Source organism: Harmonia axyridis, chromosome 1 (genome assembly GCF_914767665.1).
Source record: "Harmonia axyridis chromosome 1, icHarAxyr1.1, whole genome shotgun sequence".
Lineage (NCBI taxonomy): Eukaryota > Metazoa > Arthropoda > Insecta > Coleoptera > Coccinellidae > Harmonia > Harmonia axyridis.
The window spans coordinates 61119434-61147019 of NC_059501.1; the positions used below are offsets into that span (position 1 = coordinate 61119434).

General features: G+C 32.4%; 4 protein-coding genes across 8 annotated transcripts in view; 3 read left to right on the forward strand and 1 right to left on the reverse strand.

Moving 5' to 3' along the window:
• LOC123672255 (nucleolar protein 4) overlaps nucleotides 1-5402 on the forward strand; it is a 264990-nt gene extending 259588 nt beyond the window's left edge. For 2 of the 3 annotated variants that reach the window (XM_045606287.1, XM_045606299.1), the window contains 4 exons: nucleotides 1864-2010; nucleotides 2234-2409; nucleotides 3377-3564; nucleotides 3912-5402. In XM_045606287.1, coding sequence (XP_045462243.1) covers nucleotides 1864-2010; nucleotides 2234-2409; nucleotides 3377-3564; nucleotides 3912-4075 — 675 coding nt within the window. In that variant the 3' untranslated portion in view covers nucleotides 4076-5402. The remainder of the gene's footprint in view (nucleotides 1-1863; nucleotides 2011-2233; nucleotides 2410-3376; nucleotides 3565-3911) is intronic. The other variant, XM_045606295.1, reaches the window with a different exon arrangement.
• A 2251-nt stretch (nucleotides 5403-7653) lies between these two features.
• On the forward strand, nucleotides 7654-10097 carry LOC123671194 (N-glycosylase/DNA lyase). 2 transcript variants are annotated; one of them, XM_045604913.1, is made up of 4 exons: nucleotides 7654-7804; nucleotides 7860-8204; nucleotides 8357-8834; nucleotides 9651-10097. In XM_045604913.1, exons 1-4 carry the CDS (start codon nucleotides 7713-7715, stop codon nucleotides 9708-9710), a joined length of 975 nt encoding a protein of 324 aa, XP_045460869.1. In that variant the 5' UTR covers nucleotides 7654-7712; the 3' UTR covers nucleotides 9711-10097. The 2 variants fall into 2 exon arrangements, with proteins under 2 accessions (XP_045460869.1, XP_045460870.1); XM_045604914.1 differs by lacking the exon at nucleotides 9651-10097 and adding an exon at nucleotides 9255-9377.
• On the reverse strand, nucleotides 9167-12448 carry LOC123671192 (proteasomal ubiquitin receptor ADRM1-like). Its single transcript, XM_045604910.1, has 8 exons — nucleotides 12297-12448; nucleotides 11934-12058; nucleotides 11489-11584; nucleotides 11293-11423; nucleotides 10874-11079; nucleotides 10465-10751; nucleotides 10128-10282; nucleotides 9167-9598 (listed from the first exon to the last, which is right to left on the reverse strand). Exons 2-8 carry the CDS (start codon nucleotides 12037-12039, stop codon nucleotides 9374-9376), a joined length of 1206 nt encoding a protein of 401 aa, XP_045460866.1. The 5' UTR covers nucleotides 12040-12058; nucleotides 12297-12448; the 3' UTR covers nucleotides 9167-9373.
• Nucleotides 12449-12592: 144 nt separating this feature from the next.
• LOC123671193 (HSPB1-associated protein 1) lies at nucleotides 12593-26773 on the forward strand. 2 transcript variants are annotated; one of them, XM_045604912.1, is made up of 7 exons: nucleotides 12593-12950; nucleotides 13005-13145; nucleotides 13199-13335; nucleotides 14211-14332; nucleotides 14385-14506; nucleotides 15708-15821; nucleotides 26647-26773. In XM_045604912.1, exons 1-7 carry the CDS (start codon nucleotides 12795-12797, stop codon nucleotides 26761-26763), a joined length of 909 nt encoding a protein of 302 aa, XP_045460868.1. In that variant the 5' UTR covers nucleotides 12593-12794; the 3' UTR covers nucleotides 26764-26773. The 2 variants fall into 2 exon arrangements, with proteins under 2 accessions (XP_045460868.1, XP_045460867.1); XM_045604911.1 differs by lacking the exon at nucleotides 26647-26773 and adding an exon at nucleotides 18055-18373.
• Nucleotides 26774-27586: the final 813 nt, after the last annotated feature.

The window sequence follows — 27586 nt, forward strand, 5'->3', positions numbered from 1 at the left end:
ATTTTACAATAAACCAGCTGTTTGAGGAGATTCAAAGTCGATGTTCAGTTGTTGTTGAAATGCCTAGAGCACGTGTACGCGGAATTTATCGCCAGCTAAGTGAATTTGAAAGAGGTCGAATTATTGGTCTACGGGAGACGGGGTTGTCATTTCGAGAAATCGCTAACCGTACGAACAGAAATCCAACTACCGTTATGAGATATCGTCAAGAGTGGTTTGATAATGCCCAAAATCGAAGAAAATTAGGCACCGGACGTCGAAAGGGCATAAATGAAGTTCAAGATCGATGACAGAGACTTATGGCCATTAGAGACCGATTTATGACAATTCGATCTTTGGCTGGTGGTTAGGAGAGCAAAGCCATCCTGTAATGATTTACCAACGGATAAGGTATCTTGAACTGCAGCATTATCGACCCCATCTTGTGTTACCTCTGAAGGTTGAGCAACGTTGGCAACGATTACAGCGGTGCAGGGAACGTCAACATTGAAATGTGGAATGGCATCATCAGTTCGTCTTTGTTGATGAATCTCGATTCTCCTTAGGTGCAAATGATGGTCGAAGAAGGTTTAGACGACGTCGGGGAGAAAGACGTGAAGCTCAGTTTGATGTTGAGCGTCATGTACACCGGACAGTAGGCATTATGGTATGGGGTGCTATTGCACATGCAAGTAGGTCACCTTTAGTCTTTATTCGAGGTAACATGACAGCGCTGCGTTATTCAAGAAATAGTGAAGCCATATGATCTCACTACCTTAACCGGCTCGGGAATCCATTATTTCAGCAGAATAATGCCCGACCTCATATTGCCAGAGTTAGTTAATACTTTTTCGGAGCGACCCATGTGAATATTTTGCCATGGCCACCCAGATTCCCCTATCTTTCGCCCATAGAGCATGTTCGGGACATAATAAGTAGAAGGCTTGGAAATTTACCTCAGCCCCTGCGGACTTTGGCGGCTCTGAGACATGGAGTACAGGTAGCTTGGGATAGTATCCCTCAAGAAGAAATAAACCAACTTATTGCATCAATGCCGAGACGTATTGGGGAGTGTATAGATAATCGCGGTGGACAAACACAAATTTATTAAAAAAAATTGTAAACTCTTCGTTTTTTCTCCAAATTTCAATTGTTTACTACTTGCTATACTATCTAAGTTTTCCTCCTGCAGGGTGTTTGCAGTTAGTATATAAAAACAGGTTTGTAATTATCTTAGCTAGCACTGGCCAATGTATCCGTTGCTTTGAACCTTTTTTTTCGAGGTTGTTGGCAGTCTTAACATGATCATCATCTATTACAATTTCCACCTCTTCATTGATATCAATATTTTCGTCAGCCGCTGTTCGATATCTCCATTGCCATTGTCGTAAAAGCTGAAAATATAAGAAAAATGAAGTGAATATTCAGTAAAAATAATGTTGTGACTCACATTTTCAGTCAAAATTACACATACACTCCAACAACTTCAACTGCAATTGTTATTTAAATGTTCTGAAAACAAAATTTGAAAAATACTATCTTGAACAGCTGGCGCGTTCAGATCAAGTATTTAGGGATAGTGTTATGATAGGGCCTCAATGAACTGATTAAAACGGCAAAGATGTAAAAGGTCGTATACTACGGTATATCTTTGGGGAACCTACACATGTGTTTAAAGTGGTTATTTTGATGAATAACGTTGTATTCAAAAAAGAATATGTGCTTTCTGTTAAATCCCTACTTATTTTGTGAATAAGTGTTAGAATTAAAAAATCCTGATTGTCCTGATTGCATTGGTTGTTAGAAACATCGAATCGAATGTATTATATTTTCGAAACTATGAAAAAATTAAAAAAAGTCTTACCTTTGCATTTTTTTCAACAGACACGCCCTACACCTGCACATCTTACTTCAGTACAAGCAGAACAAATTCTAGCTACAGCCTGTGAAAATGAAAGTCATAATGCTAAGAGAATGAGATTAGGACTTGAGCCAGTAAGTCAGCCAATGCCAATATTACCTGGGACACAGGTGAGTTACATTTTAGATCAGTGTTTTTTAATGACATTCAATATATCGATCTTAAATTATATACATCTAGGTGTCCCAAAATTTAGTACCCAGAAAAAAATAAAGAATACTCTTTTGAGAGAATATTAAAAAAAAAAAGTTCCGCAACATGAATTTTCTTATCCCCTTTATTGTACTCTTCCAGTCAATCAGAATTTTTATAAAATTTTATTTTTTTTTTCAGCCTACTGATACAACTGCTCCCATCAATAGAGGTTTAGATTTTTCTAGTAGTAATTCTGTGAAATTAGAGGTAGAACCTGGAATGAATGTATTTCCTTCTTCCACGACGCCATCTAGTACGCCAAATACCATAAGTAAAAGTATGTCCATCACATCTGATATAAAGACTTCTTTAAGGTGAGTTTAAGCACGAACTAGAAATATTATTTTATCGGGTCTTCGCCTACTTTTTATCGAGCTTAGTACATATTGAATATTAAAAATCACTGGTAAATTTGGTGGGGCCATCTGCTTCTCCCTTCCACGTTGAACTGAAGAACTAATGATCTTTTTCGGTTTACCCAAAAAATTAATATAAGAAACTAATCTGAATTTTCTAACAACAAAATTATTATTACAGAAATAAATGTATTCAATCTGCAATCATTAAAAGGACATTAAAATAAATGTGCTGAAAAAGAATACAATATCAATATATGTATAGATGAGATTTTCACTAGGTGCCTGCAGAAGACCTGTTGGAAAGTGAATACTGCCTTCAGGGTTGAAAATGACAAAATTTATATTCCAACAGATCAAACTTGAGAATTAGCATTTTCCTTACAAAAGATTCAGATCTGAAATTTTTACTAGAATCTTCTATATTATTATTATTGGAAATAATTAAAAATGAGGAAAGCATTAACTTGTAGTCAGAAGTTCTTGAGCGCTCAGACAAGAGCCAATTGCACACTTGGCGACCACGTAACTGTACCTAATTTGCAATTGGCGCATGAATGAACAAGCATTCAAAAGCTCCTGATTTAACGTCAGTGCTTTTGTAATTTTTTTCGATATTCTGCTCGAATTTTCTATTGTTCTGAAACCGATACTAACACAAAATTTTCCATGAAAAAAGTCCTTATAATAATTTGGGAATTATGAACATTTGAATATTTATGTCCCAATATATTTAATATAACTGAAATTTTTATATAGACAGAGAAAATAATAAACCATAGTGTAATTTTTTTGCTATCTTGATCCGCAAGTAATGGAAATAAATAGTTCTTAGAGTTACGTGGTTTAAATGTAAAAATAGGTCGAAACGAAACCTTCTTCCTAATTTTTAACAATTGAATCAGAAATATTATTTTTGTTACAGTGCAACTAATGTTAGTGGTTTGGGAGCTAGCAATATGAATGGAATTGGAATTTCTAGTACTGCAGGATCACTTTCCACAGCCATGTATAGACCCAACTTTACTCAGGCCTTCCAAAGGGCAGGACCCTATCCACTGTTTCCTGGTGCTTCATCATTCTCATCAGCTGGAGCTAGTCTTCTTACCAATGGTTAATATCCATAATGTTAAAAAACTTTCATTCAGAATATTTATTAATGACTTGTTCATGCTCAGATGTCATGTTTTTTCTTGAAAACAGCTGCAGAAGAATTTCATTGCAAAACCTATCACTTTTTCTACTCCTAAATGTTTATCGCATTCATTTCAAAACAAAGTGATAATCTTCAAGAACTAGATCGGCTTCAGTAAAAATAAATTTCCAGCATTTTATTTTTTGTGATGCAGTTAGATTTTTCATTTTGTAGTAGGTTTCATAAGCAGTTAGTAGGTTTCATAAGCATGCGATAACTATTTTCAAAAATATTCAAATGAGAACCTAAATAGAACTACTTTCAGGTCCCACAGATTTGAGCATGAAACAAAAACCTCTTATCAACCACAAGTTGAGTACAGGTGAGATGGCAGCAGTCAGACAACTTATTACTGGATACAGAGAATCAGCAGCATTTCTCTTGAGATCAGCTGACGAATTGGAGCAGTTACTTGTACAACAGCAGTAATATAGTTCAAAACAATTCAATTCGTTATAAAGGCCTCATTTTTCTAGTACCTCAGGTAATTCCATTAACATCTATCTATTCAGAATACCTATTCATATTACCTGCTATAAAGTTATAAGAGAAAATTTGAAATTAAGAGGATGAAAGATTTCTTCAGATCCATTCATATGCCAAATATTGATGTCTCTATTCATTTTCTTCAAATTGTGATTCTTCAAATCAAAAATATTTTTTGCGCTGTACATGCTTCGGTTATACTATTGAATATATAAAATTATTATTTTCGCTATAAATATCCAACTTACAACATAATCAGCATAGTTACTATGCTTGTATAAATTTTCCGAACAGTGAAGTGCATAAAAACTAAAGAGATATAGTGTAAAATACCTTTACTAGCTTGAAAAATGTGTGAACCAAGACTTGAACTGTAAAATTTAATTATAGGCTGTTTTCCAATAATATTAATCACAATCAGCACTGAGTGAATGTGAGCACCTTGACTTCTCATTGCATTATAAATAATATAAATAAAGGACTGTTATGTAAACAATGTAAATATTATAATTGTAAAATTCAGTTTCAATTTCGATTTCAAAATTTTGAATATACTGATTTCTATGTACAAAAATGTTTCCTAGAAAGGTGAAAAATGTCTATTTATTAAAGTTGACTAACTATACAACTATACAGGGGAAATTATTATATTTGATATAAATGTTGAGAATTTATTGTATGAATTGTGTAGTACCAAAGAAAATGTATAAAATAATCTTTCTAGAGCTCTCCCATGGTTTGTAATTATATATAAAATAGGTAAATGACTTCTTTTTCCATATAAATGTCCTGAAGTGAACTATCCTCCAAAAATGATATAAAACATGATCAATCTTTCTCTCACTTATATTTTTTCAATTTTCACCTAAGCTGTCAAATAGCTTAGATCTTAATTTATAAATGGAAACGAAATAAATATTCTTCATTCTGAAGTTGTTGTTATATATCAAAATTTGGTGAAGAATATTGATTGATGTTTCAAACACCCTAATTTATTTATTTCAAATGGATTAAAATTTTATTTATATATATTCTCGTTACATAAAACTTATATTCTAATTATTTTTTTCGAATAAATTTTTCTGTGATCGTTATTAGATGTGTAGATAAAAGGAAGAATGAAGATCTTAAAAGTTTCCGTAATCTATGTATCCATTTTGTGTAATTTCCTGACATTCCAAATATATTTCTGGATGTATATACTTAAATTGTACTTTGATCTGAATCACTGCCAGACCTTCATGTATTAATAAATACTGTCCACAATTCAGTTTGAATTTCTCAAATTAATTCCTAATTCACTGAGGTGAATTATCTGAATATTAACATGAAATAAAAACATTTTGACTTAATGGGACCTATTCTGTAACTCGAATAGAAATGAACATATCGGATCGTAATCTGAAAAATCGGAATGGTTCACTTCTAACGTGTCCAACTTCGGTGTTCTGTATCCAATTCTTCTTCTATTGCAAAATATAATTCGTAATTGATATACAATATACATAGTAATTTTACTTGAGTTACAGAATACGAATTCTAAACGATTCCGGTACATTTCTATTCGATCCATACCATATCTATTCGATTTGAAGTTACAGAATAGGGCTGAATGTTTTACTTTGTGAAATTGCTGGGGTTGAAAATTCATTCAAAATTGGATAGGGCGCTGTGCCGCTGTAAATAGGCGTAACGAAGGGGGGATGTTATTAGGGACATAACCCCATTGATTAGAATAAAAATCTAAGAACATAGAATACTGTTCTATACTTCAAGGAAAAAATAAATACAATTATAAATAATTGAAAGATTTAGCTTTTTCGAAGTGGGGGAAACCCCCTCATGAGTCAACTTTAGTTACGCCAATGCCGTTATATTTCCAATCGATTTTCAAAGAGCATGAACAGAACAGACAACACACACTGAAATTAATTTGATCGAGATAGCAGTCATTGTGACGATATCATCTGAATGTGTACATCACACCATTTTCACGAATATTTGTACATGAAAAAGCTGTGTGCAAAATGGGTGCCGCGCGAGCTCACAATCGAACAAAAGCAACAACGTGTTAATTTATTCATTTATTTAATTACTACACCCATCTACTGCCTAAGCCAATTACAGAATGGGGAAAATACAAAATTACAATAAACAATATGAAAATAGAATACATCAGATAGCATCTTATAGAAATTGCGACTCTAAAACAGCCCTTTTTATATCAAAATGAGTACACCAAAAAATATCCAAAACATTCTGAACATTGCAAAAATCTTGACACATTCTGAACACAGGCGAAAATCGAAGTACGTTTAGTACGCGGAAAAGGAAGGTAGAACGTGGTTACATTTCGAACAAGCAGCCTCGGAACGAAATTAATGATTAATGATTCTGAGCAGTGTTTGAAGCTATTAAGTGCAATAAACCAGAATTTTTGCGTCGATAAGTGACAATGGATGAAACATGGCTCCATCATTTCACTCCGGAGTCCAATCGACAGTCAGCTGAGTGGACTGCACACGATGAACCGAATCCAAAGCGAGGAAGACACAACAGTCAGATGACAAGGTTATGGCATCAGTATTCTGGGATTCACAAGGTATAATATTCATTGATTACTTCCAAAAGGACTAGACCATCAACAGCGATTATTATATAGCGTTATTGGATCGTTTAAAGGGTGAAATCGTTAAAAAATGGACCCATTTGAAGAAAAAAAGGTGCTGTTTCGTCAAGACAATGCGCCGTGTCACAAATCAATGGAAACAATGGCGAAATTGCATGGATTGGGCTTCGAATTGCTTCTGCATTCACCGTATTTGCCAGATCTGTCCCCCAGCGACTTTTTCCTGTTCTCAGACCTCAAAAGAATGCTCGCTGGAAATGAATTTAGCGCCAATGAATTTGTAATCGCCTAAACTGAGGCCTATTTTGAAGCGAAAGACAAATCGTACCAAACAAATGGTGTCGGAAGATCGCTATAATCGCTGTATCGCCCTCGAAGACAATTGATACAACCTTTTTAATTAATGGGTATTTTGACCCAATACACCAAGAAAAAATAATGTCGCCATTTTTATTACTCTGAGGGTCGTTCAAACGGAAAATCTGAATTCGATTGCAGAACCATCTGTGATGAATTGTGAAAAATTATCGTAAAATACTTTTGTGTTTTTTGCCGTAGAATACGGATTTGCAATGAAAAATAGGGATATTGCCATTTGAAATTCCAAAGTTGGTCCCGTCTCTCGACGAAGTAAATGGAATAGGTGTAGCATAAGCGGATTTCCCCCCTGAAAACAATCTATCTTTTTTTTTCCGTGAGATGTTTCGTTTGCGAGATTTTTGACTGATTCAACTTAAAAAATCCATCCGGAATACCTTTAGCGATAAGCCGCTTTTTGTGTATTCCCAGACTAAATTATCATGAAGAGTAGGGAATTCCCTGTCATCATTGTTGGTGTAACTTGGTTGACAACATAGATAGCAAAATATAGGTCTATGTCTATGGTTGACAACTTATTCGAATTATTGGCGCGGATTGCCATTTGTTGTCAATAACAATTGAATTTTGGTTATGATTTCCAGAATGAAGAATTGGTATAAACTTAGTTGCAAAAAATGTGAATTACAGTTGAGTGGAACCCTTAATGGAGGTCAAAGTTTTCGGTTTGTCGAATAAGAAATATTCAAATATCATATACATTTAAATTTTCAATTTTAGATGGACTAAACATCTTGAAGATAACCAAGAATATTGGATTGGTATATTTAAAAAGAGAGTTTGGATATTACGACAGAATGAAAACGAAATATTATATAGGGTTTATGAATCGAAAGCTAACACAGAAAATAATGAAATTGGAGAATTGGAAAACAATTATAATAACATGCTCAAGGATTATTTCCAGTTAGGTTTGAATCTCCAGGAATATTATGAACAATGGTCCAAAGCTGATCCTATTTTCAAAAAAGCTGCAATAAATTTTTATGGAATAAGGATTCTCAATCAAGAAGTAACTGAAAATATATTTTCTTTCATATGTTCTTCTAATAATAACATATCAAGGTGAACTATTGTTTGGGTAAATGTTTACTATAGTAAAATAGGGTAAATGTTTATTATAGTAAATATTTCCTGTTTACTATAGTACTATAGATAGTAAACATTTACCATTGTTTATTAGTTATGGACTAGATCAACAGTTTATATTGTTGTAGGATTTCAAGTATGGTTGAAAAATTAGCTAGATTTTATGGCGAAAAAATTTGTGAAATAAATGGTGAAACATACTACAGTTTTCCAGAAGTGGAAGATCTTGTGAAACCCGGTGTTGAAACTAAACTGAGAGAAAACGGTTTTGGTTATAGGGCAAAATATATCAGTAAAACGGCAGAAATAATAAAAGAAAAGGGAGGTAATTTTTGGATAGAAAACTTGAACAAGATGAGTTATGATGAAGCTAAGGAAACTCTAATGACTCTGACTGGAATTGGAGCTAAAGTTGCTGATTGTATTTGTCTAATGTCTCTTGGACATTTAGGAGCCTTACCTGTTGATACACATGTTTATCAGATAGCAGTTAAATTCTATATGCCACATCTACGTAACAAAAAAACTGTGACTAAAAAAATATATGATGAAATTGGTGATCATTTCAGAGGAATGTATGGACCTCTCGCTGGATGGGCACATACGGTAAGGTTTATTCTTCTTTTAATCATAAATTATGTATCAGGAAAATTTCTTGGGTGGCTAAATAAAAAATTTGAAATTTTTTTTTACTCAAAGAAGAAATTTGTTTGTTTCCTTCACTATTCTTGCTGTATTCAACTTCCACAAATTAATATGGATAGTATGTTAATACATTTTATTATGTTGATTATTATTGAAACAATACACGATTTAGCAAATTCTTGAGAATAAATGTTTACCACATTCTTAGATAGTATATTTTTCAAAATATAAACTGAAAAATTTTATCACCAACAATTGTAAAGGTTTATCAATGAAAATATGAAACCAAAATGGATGGAAATATTATTATTTATTGTTAGCCTTTTTTCACACAATATTCAAATACTTTTAACAACTGAAACTCAATAGATATATTTTTAGGTACTGTTTTGTGCAGATTTGAAAAAATTTCAAGGGGAATCATGAACATACATAGAAAACTTAAGACAGCTATATTCTCCTTTATAATATGCATAACACAATAAAATATGAGAGATACTTTAATCTAATTGCATTTTTTCATCATCCTTATCATCTTTGCGATTTTCTTGTTTATTATCTTTTTTGGCATCTCCAGAATCTGCATCATTTTTTTCTAAAGCTTTGACAAACTCTTGCATATTGCCCTCTGATGCTGCTGCTACAGCTTCAGAATTAACTGATAATTGAGAAACCACAGGACCCAACATTCCCGTTTCCAAGGCACTAGAGAACTGAGAGACAGCCTGAAAGAATATATTTGTCAATATTGTCACCTAATTTAGTTTAATATTGAAGGGAATACCACCACGTGACATCCTTGTGATCTATCAAATTTGCCCAGAGGACGAGGAATAAAAATAATATGCGGTGTTGCCAAAGTGAGCAATAGAAGTTAAGAGTATTATAATAGTTCCAACTTTTGGCGAAAAGGTGTATTTTAAATTATATATTTTCACAAAATAAGACTTTTGCCTTTTTTGTAATGATTTCATTTACAAATATTTTTAAAATATGTGCTTTGTAGGGTTACCATATCAACAATTCTTTTGCGAAAAAAAAAAGGTACCAAGATTATAATTTTTTTTATTAGCATATATCAAAATTCTAAAGTGTAGATTATTGTTTAGAGAAATTATGTTAAAACCAGAACACCCCATAACCCGATTTGTAAGAAGAAATATCACTAATTTTGTTTTGAACTGAGCAGTCACATGGTAGCTTTCCTCCTTAAGAGGATAGTAAAAAATTAAGATTATGAAAATATGTACTTACATTTTGGAATTGTGGAGAAGCAACAGTTGTTCTCAATGCTTCTTGTGGTGTTGTATCTTCTACAGGAGGTAAATGGCTCTGCAATTGCTGCAAGGCTTCTGGACTATTTAACACTCCAGATAAAGCATCAGTAGTAAGTGCCGTTGATAAGTCAACTAAAGAAAAACTTAATTCTCAAAATGTAAAATTGATTTTAAGACATCAGAAAGATTTAATATTATGTAACATGTTTTGGATTGAACAACCTTTTAACTCAAAAAAACAAATTATTCAAACATGTAAGTGAAAGATGAATCCAACCTTTGATGAATATTTTTCAGGGTTTGTTGTCAGTTACCTGATTGCTGTTGTTGAGGAACAGCTGGAGTGATATTCTGCAAAAAATTCTGCAAGTCAGACAGCTGAATTGGTTGTAGAGTTGAAGGTGCTGCTGCTTCTGTTGAGGCAGAAGTATTTTTTTTAGGAGCTTCAGGTGTTGCTGTAGATATCGGAGCATTTTGGGGAGTACTTTGAATCGCCGAATTCACCGATGCACTTTGGGTATTCGTTGCAGTTGTTGGAGTACTTGGAATAGTACGATGAGTGATAGCAGGAGTAGTACTAGTACGTGCACTACCTGGACCTCTGAACAAATGAAAATAATGATTGATAATGATTTCTTTTTACGACGAAATGGAATTACAGATCAAAATATACAAAAATTTATGATTTGAAATATTTCAGTGAAACCAAAATTGATAATATACCTTATCGTTCCAAGTAGAGAAGATAATGGACCCATCTGTCCACTGCCTCCTAATAATTGAATTAACTGAGATTGGGACATACTATTCAAAAGAGACTGTAAATCATGGTCTGAATTAGGGTTATCTGAAGAATTAATGCTGGCAGGGTTGTTCAAAATTTCATTAATCCTTTTGCAGTGTTCATCATCTTTGTCTGTCTTAGGTTCCTTGAAAAAAAAAAGAAGTTAAAAATAACAGTATAGATCGAATTTTCGAAACAAACATAAGTTATTCAATAATCATCACAAATATTGGTATGATTTATTATGGTTGAATCTAAATATTTAAATATCTTATTCACATCAATAATTATTTTGTTGATCTCAGATATATTGCAAACATTTATTAATGTCAAAATATTTGGAAGAATATGATCTTACCTGAAGCCAAAAGAAGAATCTTCTGTTAGAAGTTCTAAACTTCAGAACATATGCCCTACCTGTAGTGCATTGGGGAATTCGGACATATTCACAGTCATCGGGAAAAATAATCAAATCCTCCTCAACAGTTCCTAAAAGTGAGCATTAAAAAATTACACATATTGGTACATATAACATAAATGGAAAATATAGGTACCTGTAGTTCGATCTTGCCAACAAAAGTGCATAAGTGAATCCTCACTTTGAAAAACATAAATCAATCCTTTACGTTTATCAGGATAGATCGTACGTCCTAAAAATGTCAAAAATATTAATTATTGGCAATTCATTAATTTCTAATAATAATACAAAAATAGTATTTGTCTGAAAGACAAACTATAGATGGTGTCTATCTAATAAAAAGCTCCATACTTCAAAAATAATAAAATTACAAATTCTAGCTAACTGAATTCTTTGCTGTAGCAAAAAGCTCTTAGCCTTCTGTGAAGCAGGCCCTATGTCAATGATATCTCAATATTATTATGAATTAAGAGATGAATTTTTTTTCGGTAACAGATACTGTACATTCTGGAAATTCAAGGAGTATTGATACTTTGAATAATATTTCGAGTTGATACAAATTTTAAATTTGAAGAATGTACCCCTAAGTTCCATTTTTCCAGCTCGCATCTCTACCACATGTTTGACTCCTCCCCTGTACCCTAGTACTGTAGGTACGTTAGGAAAAAGAGCTCCCCCAGAAGACATCTTAGAAATTTTAGATGACCTGAAATATAAAATGCACAGTCATAAACATAAAGGTTAGGTTGTCATGAAGGAGCTACATACAAATTTATTACGACTTTTTGTGAGTGAATGGATTGAAACATTCAAACTGAAATTATTATAGACCGCAGGAATGATAGAAATCATCAAATAAATAATCCTATTGGAAAAACTGGATAAAAAATTCATTCCTCTAAAGAAACGTTAAATTTTAAAGTAACAGTTGATTCAATACTCACAAATGATAAAATATCAATATCCCAAAAAATAGTAGCCGATATATTAAACCAAATCACTATCTGAACACACTACAATAGTAATAAAATATATAGGATTTTTTTTTTGTTAATTCAGAAATGTGACAGTTGTATTGACATGAAATCATAAATGATTGACGATTGACCTGAACAACTGAATCTACTAGCGGTTGCCTTATTCAGATTTTCCAAAATTTCAGGAGAAAGACCATATAATATGACATTTATTAACACGCAAAGGTCATTCTTATTGGAAAATATGGTATCGGGTTGCTCCAAGACGAAATATATTGAAATTTCAAAAATAATATACTATCACCAAATAGTTCTTTTGTCTCATTATATTTTCGTTCAAAACTTAACCTAAAGTTATTCATATGTTGATTGTTGTGATTTGTGCAGAGGCAGTGAATTGTAAAGGGCATTCGTTTTGATTGTTTTTTAACAAACCAATAAAAATTCAATATAGCATCCAAACTAATGGAATTAAGCGATATTATATCTCAAACGGACGAACCTCTGATACTGCCTAATTATTTGAAATGGAATATTATTCAATGGGATCTTCAAAAATGGAATGATGTTTTAGGAAACGAAGAATTGGAATTTCGATATGGACATAATATTAAAACTGAAGTGAATGATTCATTATTGTATTAAATTCATTTCATAATCGCCTCTCATTTCTAGAATCCTCAGTGGGAAAAGAATACACCATTGATTAAGGGAACATTGGAAGATCTTTTAAATTTTTCCCAAACTGACAGGTGGCTATATTTCGATTATAAATATTTAAATCAGTGGTTGCTGAAAGCTAAAGAACTACGTGAGGTTTTGATTCACACTAAAAATTTCTTCTGAATCTATGGGAATTCTAATTCTAGCAAATTAACTTCTCAGACCTTGGTTTGAAGAATGTAACTGCTGATGAATCAACTATTTGGATAGGAACTAAAGGAGCACATACTCCTTGTCATATTGATACTTATGGCTGCAATGTTGTTGTTCAAATTTTTGGGCAGTGAGTATATTGTTTGGTGAATCTTAACAAATCCTTTAATCCAAAATTTTTTGTATTTTTTTTATGATAAAAGATAAACATATTGTAATTTATACATCTGAGTTTGTTATTTCATTCATCTTCATGAATGAATATTGACGATCAACACATTTTGACAATAGTTGTAATTATTAACTGAAATGAATTTGAAAGAACTTACTGTTAGGTGTACAACTTTACTTCCATCGAGTTGCAATAGATGGCTGTAGCAGTATAGCCTGGGTGACCATCACTACGGTCTTATGAAGCAGTAAAAAATTGAATCGATTCGTGTATCGCTTCATAAGATGACCAGTCTTTTCAACGCAGAATTTGTACACTGCCTGAAAGATGGGAGAAAGTAGTGGCCAGCGATGGATAATACTTTGAATCTTAAATGTGTAACCAGTTTTTTAAATAAAGTCTCGAATTTCGGAAAACAAAGGCGGAAGCAAATTTGTACGCCTATGTACATTTACCTAATACTAAAAATTTTCAAAGGGAATCCGAGTTTTTTACCAAGTTTGCAAATTAACTGAAAATAGACCATACTGTTTTGTAAGTAAGGAACTGATCTTTTAGAAAATTTACTTTTTTCTCTCTCGGTGCATATACATAAATTTATCATTCCCTCATTGCCAATAGCCAAATTAAATTAAAGAAAATTTAACTTTCCTTGTCAAAAACTTCTATGGCACCCCAGTTTTGTGGATGAGTATTATATACAGAATAATGTTAATTATATCGATTATCTTGGGATAATACCAAAAAACTTATAGCTAGTATATATACTAGCTATAGGTTCAATAACAAAAATAATTTAATTCCAGTTGAATACTTATTTCCATTTATTTCAGCAAATTATGGTTACTCTTTAAACCTGATGAAAATTTGAAAGCTACAAGAATTCCTTATGAAGAAAGTACTATCTATTCTAAGTTGAATTTTTTTAGCCCCTCTAAAATATCAGATTTTGAAGGTAATGATCAAGTTAGAAAAAAGTCAATGCATTCCTATAGCTAGTGTTTTAGGTATTCAAGATGGAAAACTCGTCATTTTGAAACCAGGTGATGTACTGATTATACCAAATAAATGGTGGCACTATGTTGAAGCTTTAGATACTTCTATCAGTATAAATACATGGTTACCACTGGTAAGCTTTTTCTGATTATGGAAAATCATATACTGTATGTTCAATAATCATAGCCCAAAATGCAGTACCTATTCATCTTATTTCAATTAAAAATGAAAAATACAAAAAAAAACTAATGTTTATTAACATTAATTGAATTATTATAGTTTATTTTGAAAATATTAATTATTATCTAAACTGAGAGTGAAAATAGAATAATACCGCTGTGAAGCAATTTGCGACATGTTCAAATTTGGATTCCATGTTGATTTACTCCAGTTGAAAGGATACAAATTACAATGAAAAATAAACTGAAGGCGTCTAGTGAATGATACATTCACATGACAAACAGCTGAATTCGACTACCTCGGTAGTGCAGTGGACAGAGATGTCGACTGTGGTGCCGAAGGTACCGGGTTTGAATCCTGGCTAGGTCATGGATGTTGTACATGTCCGGTGATGGTTAGGTTAGAGGCTAATGACCATAGCAGTCGATGCCTTCAATGAAAGAAAAAAAAAAAAAAAAAAAAAACAGCTGAATTAAACTTTCACTGAAAATTGAAATTACTTCTATTTAAAGAAAGCGCTCTTTACAAGTTGCGAACAAGTGATTTTCTTACTATAGGTACTCTTTTTTTTTTTGAGGAAGCTTTCAATTAATTTTCAATTAAACATAAAGGCACAAGAGCTTTGTCTATCTGATGAATTTTTAACTAAAACTAGATTATTCAGAAATGTAAATAAATCAGGTAAACATAGAATAAAAACAAACAGCCGCCATTTTTTGGCTAAAAATCCGACAGCCAATCAAAAATAATACTACTCATGTCGCCACTTTGTTTAATCAGTCAATAGAAATTATACGATCAGTTAAAACATCTCTGTTTCATTTAGTTTTATCGATACCATAATTCCATAAGAAACAACCTGTAACTTTGTGAATATTCACTTTTTAGAACACAAACTGCAGGTTCATACAAATTTGAATCCATGCATACATTTGTGCTACAAAACTACCCACATTCCCTATTCGAAATTCTGATGGGGTTGCGACCCTCTCCAGAAGGTTGCTAGTAGAAACAAGCTTTGTAGCCCAGATCATGTACCCCTGTCATCAAAAATCGACCTGTCTGAGTGTTTTCACAAATTCTGATTCGTTGTTGAGTTATTAAGGATGGACACTTAAATGAGATACCCTGTATATTAATATTTTTTTTTTCAGCAACAAGATCATTTAGAAAGGCAACGTGAATGCTTATTACAATTATTTATTGGTTCCCTACTGAATAATGGTGATAGCAACATGCACACATCAATTTTGAATCCAAATTCATATGTGAGTTTTTTGTAGTTCACTTATCATATATTATTATCATCTCATATAGTATTATCTTCAATTGTTTTTATAAATATTAGTTCAGTTATATATAGGTATTATTATTATTATTATATTCACTTATCATTTTGGAAGTTTCCAAATAATATTAGATTTCCCAAACCTGATATTGCTGTGTCTATGGTCTTGTGCATTTTAGATTTCTAAAAATGCAGGTGTGTCCGCTAATTGTATTTTGTTTAGGATAATTCTGTCTACTCGACCACGAGATTTTTGGTCTTTCCTTTTCTTCAGTAAGTGGCGCTTAAGATATCTAAAACATGGTGTATTAACTGATTAGAGTCTGTTTAAGATAATTCTGGCAACTCGGCTCGTAATGGGTCTCTTTTCCCTTTTCTCTATCTTTCATGGAGTTGAAGAGGATTACATGCAGCCCAGTACAGGAAATTTTGCTTATTCACTGTTCCAAAAAGGTGAAAATGTGCCTCATCACTACTGAAAAAAGTTGCTTTTGGGGAGATTAGATTAGATAAGATTTAATTAAGGAGGTTCTGTATCACTGCGACCTAACGGTCTATTGTGTCCCCATCAGAGCTCTTCTCGCCATACGTTATATACATCTCACCTTCCAGTTCCAGAGTTCTAATGAATTCCAATATCTGGGATGGCAAGAAAGCTAATTCCTCACTTCTATAAGTTTCGTGCCAAAGAAGGCTTTGCGATGGCGAGGCATTCCGTCATCCAGAGTTTCTTCCTCCTCTCCACAGAATCTGCACTCGTCATTTTTTGTTAGACCCATTTTCATTAAGTGTTTCCTAAGGCGACAATGCCCTGTGAGCAATCCAGTGAGGAGGTGTAACATATTTTAATAAGATCCAGATACTTCTTGGACCTCGTAGAGTCAAAGTTTCGAAGAAACTTTTTGGAGTGATCTAAACTCTTTCTTGTAGGTATATTTGTCTACGCCACAGAAAGGTTCCGGGCCGATGAAAGAGTTTGTGCTCCTTTTCTAGTAAGTATGTTGGCCTCCTAATTCCCTCTAATTCCTTGTTATTCTTGCCTATTTCATTGAGCTTCTTCGGCACTCCAATACCATCTTAGAATCAATGATATGAGGGCTCAGTGCTTTGATTGCAGCCTGAGTATCAGAATGATAGTTTTTTGCTAGGTTAATTTCTACACATCTTTCTATTGCAAGTATCTCTGCTTGAAAGACATTTAGAAAGCGGCCTAGCGATATTGAGCATTTGGTACCAGTCCCGAATACTCCAGCTCTAATTCCCGTCGTGGTTTTGTAACCATCTGTGTACCATTTGATGGTATTCTTTTTAAGAATTGGGATTGTGGTCTCCTTTTCCGAATCCTCTTTTCTATATACAAATAATTAACCAATCAAACCATCATTTCAAAATTTCCATTTGTTCTGTCAGAAGAAATTCATTGTCGATTTAACCTCAAAACAACATTGACAGAAAGACGACATGAGTCCGCCATAAGAAACGATGCGGAAATCAAGTGAAAAGGGACCAATACCATTGAAATCTTAGAAGGCTGATCCCTTCAAAAGTCACCAATTTAATCTTGATGTTTATCAAGAGTAAGGGATAGTTTCATAATTCATCCAAAAAGGCACGCCTTGGTAAAGACCGTTTCATTAGAAACTTAGAAGGTCATTTTCAAATGGAGCTTGAAAGTAGCTCCGATTTCATGAACATATATTCTTTCAGAGAAAGCTTTCTTTTATTCGTTAGTGTTGAATTTCCTAGGGTTGGATATTCTGAGAACTAGTGATTCATTGCTTGCATTTGGTAATGTTTCATAGAAATTGAAATTTTGTATATAAAGTGAAAGTAAACTAAGGTAATTGACACAACAGGCGGAGGTTATATTGCGTAGAATTTGAAATTTTGTTGACGAAAAGAAGAAAAATTGATATAGTATTCTGCAGAGATAATATTTATCTCCTTTTTCTTGTTGGCATAAAGGACCATTATCCTGACTTTATGATGAACGAATCTTCAAAACTGTCTTTAACCATAAATTTGGTTAAGAGGAGACTACTCACGGAAAAGGAGGCTACTTTTGATTATGGAAATGTCTCTAAGCCATATTAACCCATAAACACTCAGTAGAAGGTCTCCATGCATGAGATATAATGATATAATTTCCAAGTCCGAGCATAATACCTTTGATTTACACAGAAATCCTACAAGAACTAATTTATTTTTTACAGGATGTTTTAAAACAACCTTTGAGTGAAGGCATAAAGCTTTTTCAAGAAAATTTGAAACGGCCTCCATTTGAGAATGTCGTGGAAAACAACCTGAAGTTATGCCATTTTCTCGATACACATTCATTTATCAGAAGAATTGGAAACTTAAGTAAAGAAAATCTCTTGCAATTTTTGGAGAATCAATCAAAAAGATTCTCAAACACCATCACTCATCGAGACGAACTAGAAGAAAATGCTATTTTGAAAAAAATCATACATGCTATCACACATCCAGATGTCATCAATATGATATTGAAAAAAATAAATGAATGAGATCATACATTTTCTTCTTATTGCTTTTATAGTTGCGTTGCTATTGAATTGAACATAAGTAAAAAACACTGACGCGAAGTCAGAAGAATTACGATACATAATGTGTAAACCTCAATTTTTGTCGTTATACAATTTCACTAAACGAGGAAGGCAGACTACTCTCAATGAAATTCGGATTTAATGTGTCAGTTTAATGACACAAACTCAGATCATTAAATTTTTAACGATGGAGTGTCAAAATAATTCTCCATTAAGATCAAAAATTTTCTTGCAACACGAATTATCATTAATGTGGAGTTGATGGAGGGTTGATATTATATTTAATGAACCACTGGTATTTCCATCGAATTTGGCTACTTGCAATTGAATGAAGCGTTCAAAGGAGGATTAAGTTAAGGCATTCATGGGCGTCGCCAAGGGTTCACTGATTCGACTCACGAATTCGAATTCTTCCTCAAATTCGAATCGGTCTATAACTGGCAGATAACTTCCGAACGAAAAAAACTAGGAACTTGAAATTTTCAGGCTAGATTCAGATCTCGAATGCCGCAGTTCGTTGATGGGCAAAATCTGTGCAGTTTCCGTAAATATGACCGTTCAAATTTTTTTTCAATTTTTATTAATTCCGGAACTACAACTTCCATCCAGATTAAAATTTGTAATTGGATGCAAATTGACAATTTTGAGCCTCGTGCAATCAGAATCATAAAAAGTTGGAACATAATAAAAGCAAATTACCAATATTTAAGGACCACACAACAAATGAAGAATGAAGTTGATTTTGGTGTTGAGATATGAAATACCGATTGCGAGTTACATGCAATATTTCAATCTGATCACATATCAGAACTATAGAAAATGAACCATATAAAATTCAAAAATAATATTGGAAAAAAACACTCAATATTTACGTAACTACAGATCAGATCGAGTTGAAATTTTTTTGTATACCTATAATATAGAATGATCATTTCAAGCTACAAGTAAAATTTGGTGCTAATAGTATAACTAAAATCATCGTAAAATCAAGAAGAGTATCGAAAACAAAAATGTAATATTTCAGTGGCATAAACAGGCTGATTTATTAGCTCACCGATAAACTTTGCTTTATGAAACCCAACCCATTTTGTCGAATAAGAAGGTTTGGACGCGAAGTCTATCGCAAAGGCAATTGATCAGTTAGTGTCCGAAGAACTCAATCCAGAAAAGTGTGTTGGCCTTGGATTCGACGGTCGTTCCATGATGTCTAGGAAGGAACGGGATAACAAGCAATCCTCCATCAAAAATACACCAATGCTTTATTCTATTGTGGAATGGAAAACCACCAAAGATATTACTTCTTTTGAAAATCAGTTTTACGAAAAAAACTGATACCTAATATTTCATGACTCTGTGAAACAATATGGAGTGAAAAACAGAAAACCATAAGAGTTTTCGAAGAAAATTTCCCCACGATAATGGAGGCTCTAGAAACTTTATGCACACGAAAGAATGCTTTTCAGCTCCACGCCGCTGCTTCAAAAGATGCTTTTTTTTATTTGCCTTGCTTCAATAGCAAAATACTCAACTTTGTTACAGCCTGATGTGGCGAAGGTTCTCTACTCCGTATCCCTTGATATATTCAGGGCTTCACAGAAATGAAAAAAATTTTGCAAATTATCAAAAATCACCGAGATGATGCAGAAAAAGTAACTGAGGAAATAATGAAAGATGCCTTTACTACTGCCGGAAATCTCGGACTAGAAAAAGAATTAGAGGCACTGCCCTGGACTGTCGAAAGACAAATTCACAGGAGCAACTAACTAGCCACGAGCCCATCTGAGTACTGGAGGAGGTCTATAATTATTTCTTACTTAACACGGGACTTTCTTTCTGAGACGGGAAAAGCTTTGGAAATTTTGATCGCTTTACCGTGAACTACTTGCACTGTGGAGAGATCATTCAGCACCCAGCGAAGAATTAAAACTTAGCTAAGAAGTTCGATGATTGAGAGTCGACTTAACGGTTTGGCGATGATGAGCATTCATCTTGAAGCACTTCAACAACAGGGCAGAACTTTCTAAAAATCCGAGAAGGTTGTGTTTAGGTTAGGTCAAAGTTTTATTAGGTTGTTTTTTCATTTGATTGTATTTAGTAACATAAATTTGATATGATATATTTAAAATTTGAGTTTCATTAAATTATAAGCTGGAAAAACGTGATATCATGAGGTGCTTTCCAGCCAACGTCAGGAACTCCTAGGTACAGCTCCGAAGCGCACTACGCTCTATTAGAGTGACGTCACACACCGCCATTTTTGGTTCTCCTGTCAGTGTTCGGAATCCAAACAAATAAATTGTCATTCAAATTAGTACGGTGTCGTTGAAGGAATTAGCTTATTTTCATAAATAAGAGTATTTGAGGAACGATTTCAGTATTAATTGATAGACAGAAGGAACGAGGTTAATACCAGTAAGTTTGAATCCTGTATCATTCCCCAGAGTTTGTATAAAGCCGTGTTTATTAGTTGAACTTCAAGTTCGAACTTACTAGCATTAATTTCGTGCCTTCTGTCTATCAATTAATAGTAAAATCGTTCCTTAAATATTCTTATTTATCAAAATAAGCCAATTTCCTCAACGACAACGTACTAATTTGAATGACAATTTGTTTGTTTGGATTCGAATACTGACAGGAGAACCAAAAATGGCGGTGTGTGACGTCATCACTAATAGAGCGTCTTGTACTGTTCCAGTAAACAGGGCGTCTAGCCCTCGCGTTACCTTCCCCTTTCCCCGCATTTGCGTGGCTTCGAGCCCTGACAGATGTGAGAGAGAAAGAAGAGCGTTACTTCGCATAAAGTACGAGACGGCTGGTTTGTTTACGTTGAATTTGACAGTTTAGTTTTGGCGCGTTCCACTCATAGCAAGGGCTCGAAGCCCTATTGCGCCGAGCCCAGGGGTGACACACACCTGACTGGAAAGCAGCTATGATATCAATAAAGCGAGAGAGAGAATGATTTTGTTTCAAAATCAAAATATGACAGCCGCGTTGTCATAATATTTCATAAAATTATATTTCTTTCAATTGAACACCCTATATTTTTTCATGCATTTCGATTCGTAATAACATTCTCAACAATAAAGCTCATTTGAATTTTTTTCGTGAAGGTGAAAATAAGATAGTTGTATTAATAGGAAACATTTATAACAAACGGATTTGATAAAGCGCTATAAAATATCAGGTTAATGTTCAAAAACACCGCCTACTTGTTGAACACATATTTATGCCCTTCTATTGACACTATTGATTCACAAAATGAATGCGGCTAGCGGAATGGCTTTAAGATGGAATATATCGTTTTGTATATCAATACCAAATAGCTTAGTGGTGTCAATTGAGTGGTGCGACATGATGATTACGAGTTCACAATGTTCATATCCCAGCGCAATTTTTGCTTTTCACTGTCTTATATTGCTATCAGTAACAAAATATTGTCATTCCTGTAAGTACAAAAAATAGGTGTTTGGACAATCATGAGGTTTTATTCACCAAAACAAATAAATTTTTTATACTAGTGAAAGAAATAAATATTTACAAATAAGTCGCTCATTTTCCACTTTAGGAAGAAAGGTGATATGAGCTTTGTTGTTGAGAATGTTATTACGAATGGCAATTAATGAAAAAATATAGGGTGTTCAATTGAAAGAAATATAATTTTATGAAATATTATGACAACGCGGCTGTCATATTTTGTTTTGTTTTCGACATCGAGAAGGCCACTAAAATGCTACCAGTTTGCCCATTTAACCGACATCGTAGCATCAATAATAACGGAGGCAATGGTGCCGACTTAATTTGAAACACCCTGTATATTCTTTATGAATCTTTTGAATTTTTCTAATAATTTTTTGAATTATCAAGTAATTATTACAAAATTTTATGCCATATAATGTCACTTTCCTAAAAAAAATGAGGATATATCAAATCTTCTGTTCTTTTATTATAAATCTGTTTTCTCCCAACATTGAATTAATCCTTATTTTTAAAAACAAAAACTAAACACTCCTATAAGTATAAACTGTGAAAATATTTTCATTTCTAAATTTTTTGTTCTCCCAACATTGAATTAATCCGTATTTTCAAAAACAAAAACTAAACACTCCTATAAGTGTAAACTGTGAAAATATTTTTATTTCTAAATTTACAATCTACATAAACTGAGTGGATTCTAGAACTACTTCCCCAGAAATTGATTCCATATCTCAAAATTGACTCAAAATTTGCTTAGTATAACATTTTAAGTGTTTCTTCATTCATGTAATGTGTTATAATTCTAATTCCATAGCCAATGGAAGCTAATTTCAAACACATTTCATCGGCATATTCTAGGTCAGAAAATTCCTCAATTTAGACACCCGAAAACTTTGTATGTGATTCGTATATGACTTATATGAGGCGATTATGCGTCATCTGAGATATTTGTGCGTACCTATAATACATAATACCGAATCTTTAATGGTTTTTGATATTTAAGTAGTGCATTCCTTCCGGTTGCTTCTGACTGAATTACAGCCTGAATTTTAGCGCCCTAGGCGACCACCTACCCCTTAGTGACGGCTCTGGATTAATTGACGACGCCAGCTTTCAAAAACAGCGCCGGGTGGCCGGATATTTTTTTGTGGGGGCCAAAGTAAAGCGAAATTATAGTTCTGCTAATCTTGTGATTATTTCAGCCTTAAGATGTCAAATTTTAGGGGAAGGGGCAGCAGAATTTTAGAGGTGCTGGGGCCCCTGTGTCATATTGTATCTTTAACGCAATATATTGACTTTTGAATTTTATATTATCACTAGATATCACAAACAGTATGTCCAGCTTTGTTTTAATTTCATTTATTTTTCTGTTGTGATTATTACATTGGTGTTTTCTATTTTTATTTATCGGTTTTAGAAGAATACCATAGTTGAATATATTGAGGAATTGATTAATGAATACCCACCAGCCATTGTTTATTTGTTCGTTATCATTACCGGGGGCACATAAACCAATTTTCGGACACTCCAAGTCATAAGTTATGAGCGAATAAATAATCTACCTTCAAAAAGAGCTCAAAAACCGATCGTTAGTTTGTAATTTTTGTAAAGATAACATTATATTTCACTGACTTTCTCTTATATACATGTTATATTATTGATTTATATTATCATAAAAATTGAAAAAAAAATGGTTAAAATATCACCCTTGACTAAAAAAAATTTATTTATTTTTTCCTTTTTTCGCATGAAAATAATTAGTTTAATATTTTTGATTTTAAATATTATGGAACTTCAACATTTGAACTCACAAAAAATAGTGCAAAATAAAATTGATATTAAAACTTCTATTAAAATCATCTCAAACGACAAATTCGTCGTATATCATTTCGAAAGTTTCCTACTTCGAAAAAAATTTTATATATTTTAAATGTGCATAATCGTTATTTATGACCAAAAAAAAACAAATACATTTTAAGATTTCACGGCTTTTATTTCAAATTTTATAGAACAAAATTTATATAATAGGTGAAATTTAATAAATAAGTATTCAAAACACAGTATGTGAATAAATATTATATACATATATACATTTTGATAGGAATGAATGATCATTGCATTCCATCGATATATAATTGTCGATTTATAATGTGAAGAACAATATATTAGTTCTTATTGTTCTTCATTTCTTTAAAGCTGAAACTCGAAAGAGAAATCACATAATTTCGTTTTGTTTGTTTGAGGGTATTTTTTATTAGAACTCTTTCTCTCAAATTGTCACTATCCTCCCACCCCTTCATTTTCTCGAGTTTTTCATCAAACAATTTCATCAATTTGAATTTTTCTAAACAGCGTGTTTCTTCTTCGTTTTGTCGTTTATCACGGTAATTACATACTGTAACTTTGTCCTCTGGATTATCAGATACCTTTGAATTCTTTACTTGCTCATCAGCTCCTTTCAATGTGTTAAGTTTTTGTTCAGCAACCTTCTTCATTTTTAATTTTTTCAAACAACGTTTTTCTTCTTCATATTCTTTTGCAATATTATTAGTATGAAATGCACTAGATGAATATTTTTTTTTACTACCAGATAATGTTTTTTCTTCGATCATTTCAGCACTTTGCTTTGGTTTCGATATTTCTGAAACTTTAATTTTATCTTTGTTATTTTTGATATCATTTGAATCGATTTTTCGATTTTCTACAGTTTTATTCGAATTATTTTCTTTTGAATATTTGCAGTCTCCTTCAGCAGTGTAATAAACATCAGTTACTTGCCACTTAGGAAATCTTCTTGGTTTTGAAGGATTCATGATGATTCTTCAAGTTCTGGAATAAGAATGTATATCGATTATTTTTGCTATAAGTATAATATTCAAAAGATATAGAGGAAATAATTTGATATTTACAATCATTTATATCATCATGAACCATGTGTTTCTTCAATAATATTCAGTTTGAAATGAATTGAATTAAAATAAAATCATAATTTCGCAACGTAAAGCTAGGTTCATTAAGAAAACATGGAAAACAGTAGAACTATATCCCTTATTTCGAATAGTTTTTCATGAAAATTGAATTGAATAACGATAAAATAAGTTAAGAGGATTTTTGTTTAGTGTACCTATATCATTTTTTGAGGAGGTGGTTCTACTGAAAAAAGAAACTTTTTTGTGAACTAAATTTCTTATAACACCTATTAATATTGCGTTCAATTTTGTCTCTTTGGAAATAAAGTAAAATTGTTTATTTCAAGAAAAAAAAAATTTTGCCGAAAGTTCATATTCTTAATTGATGACACCTAAACAATCTGTATTTAAAATCAATGAAAGTATTGAAGTGAATAACGAGATATGAAAAAGAACGCTATTTTGAATTAGTTTAAAATTATATATATATTTTACTGTATTATGGAGAAAAGCAAATTGCTAACTAATATTATTAGTGTACTTACATATTAAGTAAAAATCAGTAATTCACTGCTGACACAATATTTTTGTTACAAAAGCTTCTTCGACATTTGCACTTGAAATGAATTTACCAGTTGTTGCAGAACTTATATACTGATTTCGATGGCGTAGAAATGGGGGTGTACTGGGTGTAATTACCCCCCCCCCAAGATTTTCAAAATATAAAATTTCTGAAATCTCGCAAAGACGAAGAACGAAAATTTCTTCATCAAATGAACCAATAATAATCATTTTACTCTCCTTTGAAGTCGACAAGTCAGTGAAGAATCGGACCCTTTTACGGTTTATGAGTTTATAATCGCTTTCAAGATGTGTACTTTTCTTGCACTACCAGCTCGACTTTGTCCGAGGTTCATTATTTTTCTTTATCTATCCGCTTCCTTGTCATCGCCCCTTATTTGCCATCTGTAATTTTTGCATTCGTCATCGGTGAACCCGTTGTTTTCGGTTTTTTGTATCATTCTCGTCACAAAATTTCAATAGTGTAGCGATCAAAGAACTGAACCGAGTAATTCGCATCGAAAAATTGTCAGGGCTGTGTTGAACAATTTATTGTGTTTCATTCAAATTGAAATTTATTTGTGAAAACATCAGTTTTAAATTGACTATATCTACAGGGTGTTCAAGAAAAATGTCCTATAACCTATAACATGAGTCCGCAAACGCTGTGTTTTCGAGATAAAGGTGATGAAATTCAAGTTTTTCTCTCATGGCACCTTCCCTTCACAAGATATTTAACTTGAATTGGCATATATATTTAAAGTTTTCATCATGTGATATCCTATTTTTGAATGCAAATCTACAGGGTGATTTTTTTCTGGAAGAGTGCCCACTTCTTTCCTCCAGAATTATTTATTGTGAACCACTGGTAGTTAAGAAAAATTTAAAAACAAACTCTGGTTCAGTACTACATTTTTTGATTTCTCGTAGTTTTGTCGTATCTGCAATCGATTTCGGGAATAAAATTCAAATATATATGATGAGGTTTTGTAATAATTTTTTTAAGATTAATATTGAACTGTTTCAATTTGCTTTCTTTCTAGTTACTATTGCGGACTAAGTATGTATATACTTCAAAATAAGAATTTTTGTATTTATTGATGATTTGATATTCAAAGTTGGTTGTTTTTATTCGAAAATGAGTGATAAATAGGCATCTACTTAGTTATAAACTTTGTTGAAAAAATTGAATATTTATTAATGAGTCTTTGTTTCTCAAGAAACCATATTTATTCAATTTCTGATAATTTATTAACTTGGATCTAATTTATTCAGAATGAAGTGATTTTTTTTGTAGATTATTCTGGACTCTTATCAAAATTCAAGTAGGCACCATCTCATCAATCAAAGTTACTTAACATCTATTTCAATAACTATCCTTTTTTCAATTTGTTTTTTTTTTGGGGTGTGGTAGAAGAATAATGTCTCCTAAATAATATATCTTGATTTATTTACACTTTGTTATATATTGAACAATAAGTAACAATTTCATAATTTTACTCTCAATTCTTTAACAAATAATATACTTGGTTTATCTATAAATTGTTATTTTTTTTATATGTATGTACAATAAAAATATTATAATTTTACACTGTATTTTTATCAATAATATACTAATAATAATAATCGTGTTAACACATAAATAATATTGTAGAGGATAGAATTCTTATGATTCTTCATTTAACAGATACCTATTCAAAGATTGCATTTTTCTCATGTAGTCGACTTATTTTTTATATTCTCCAGTCCCTGTCCATTGCCACTTGCTTCTGAGTTTTTCGCCTTTTTTGATTCTTTTTTCTTGGTATGGTGAAAACCATTGGCGTCTACCCACTTGTCACCATACATTTTTTCTAATGCCTTTGCCTGGGCGAAAACTATATTTCCTCTAGGCATGCTGGATATTGGTTCAAAAAATATAACAATAATTCAAAATTATAGGTAAATTCGATCTCTCGAGATTAGTTATAGACTCTATGAGAGCAAAAATGTATGCAAACTGATGTTGCCTCTAAAATGCAAATGGCTTTTATATTTTGGAAAGACAACGATTACAAATTGTATTGCTCATTTACATTATTTTTAAAGCCCAAACTATATAATTAGAGATTACCTAACGAAGAAATAATTTCCTACTCCTAAATGACAATTTAACATACCTAAAGCGAATAAGGTACCTACTAAGAGTATAATTTATATTTAACAATGTTTCAAACTTGAACAGCTTTTCTCAGAAA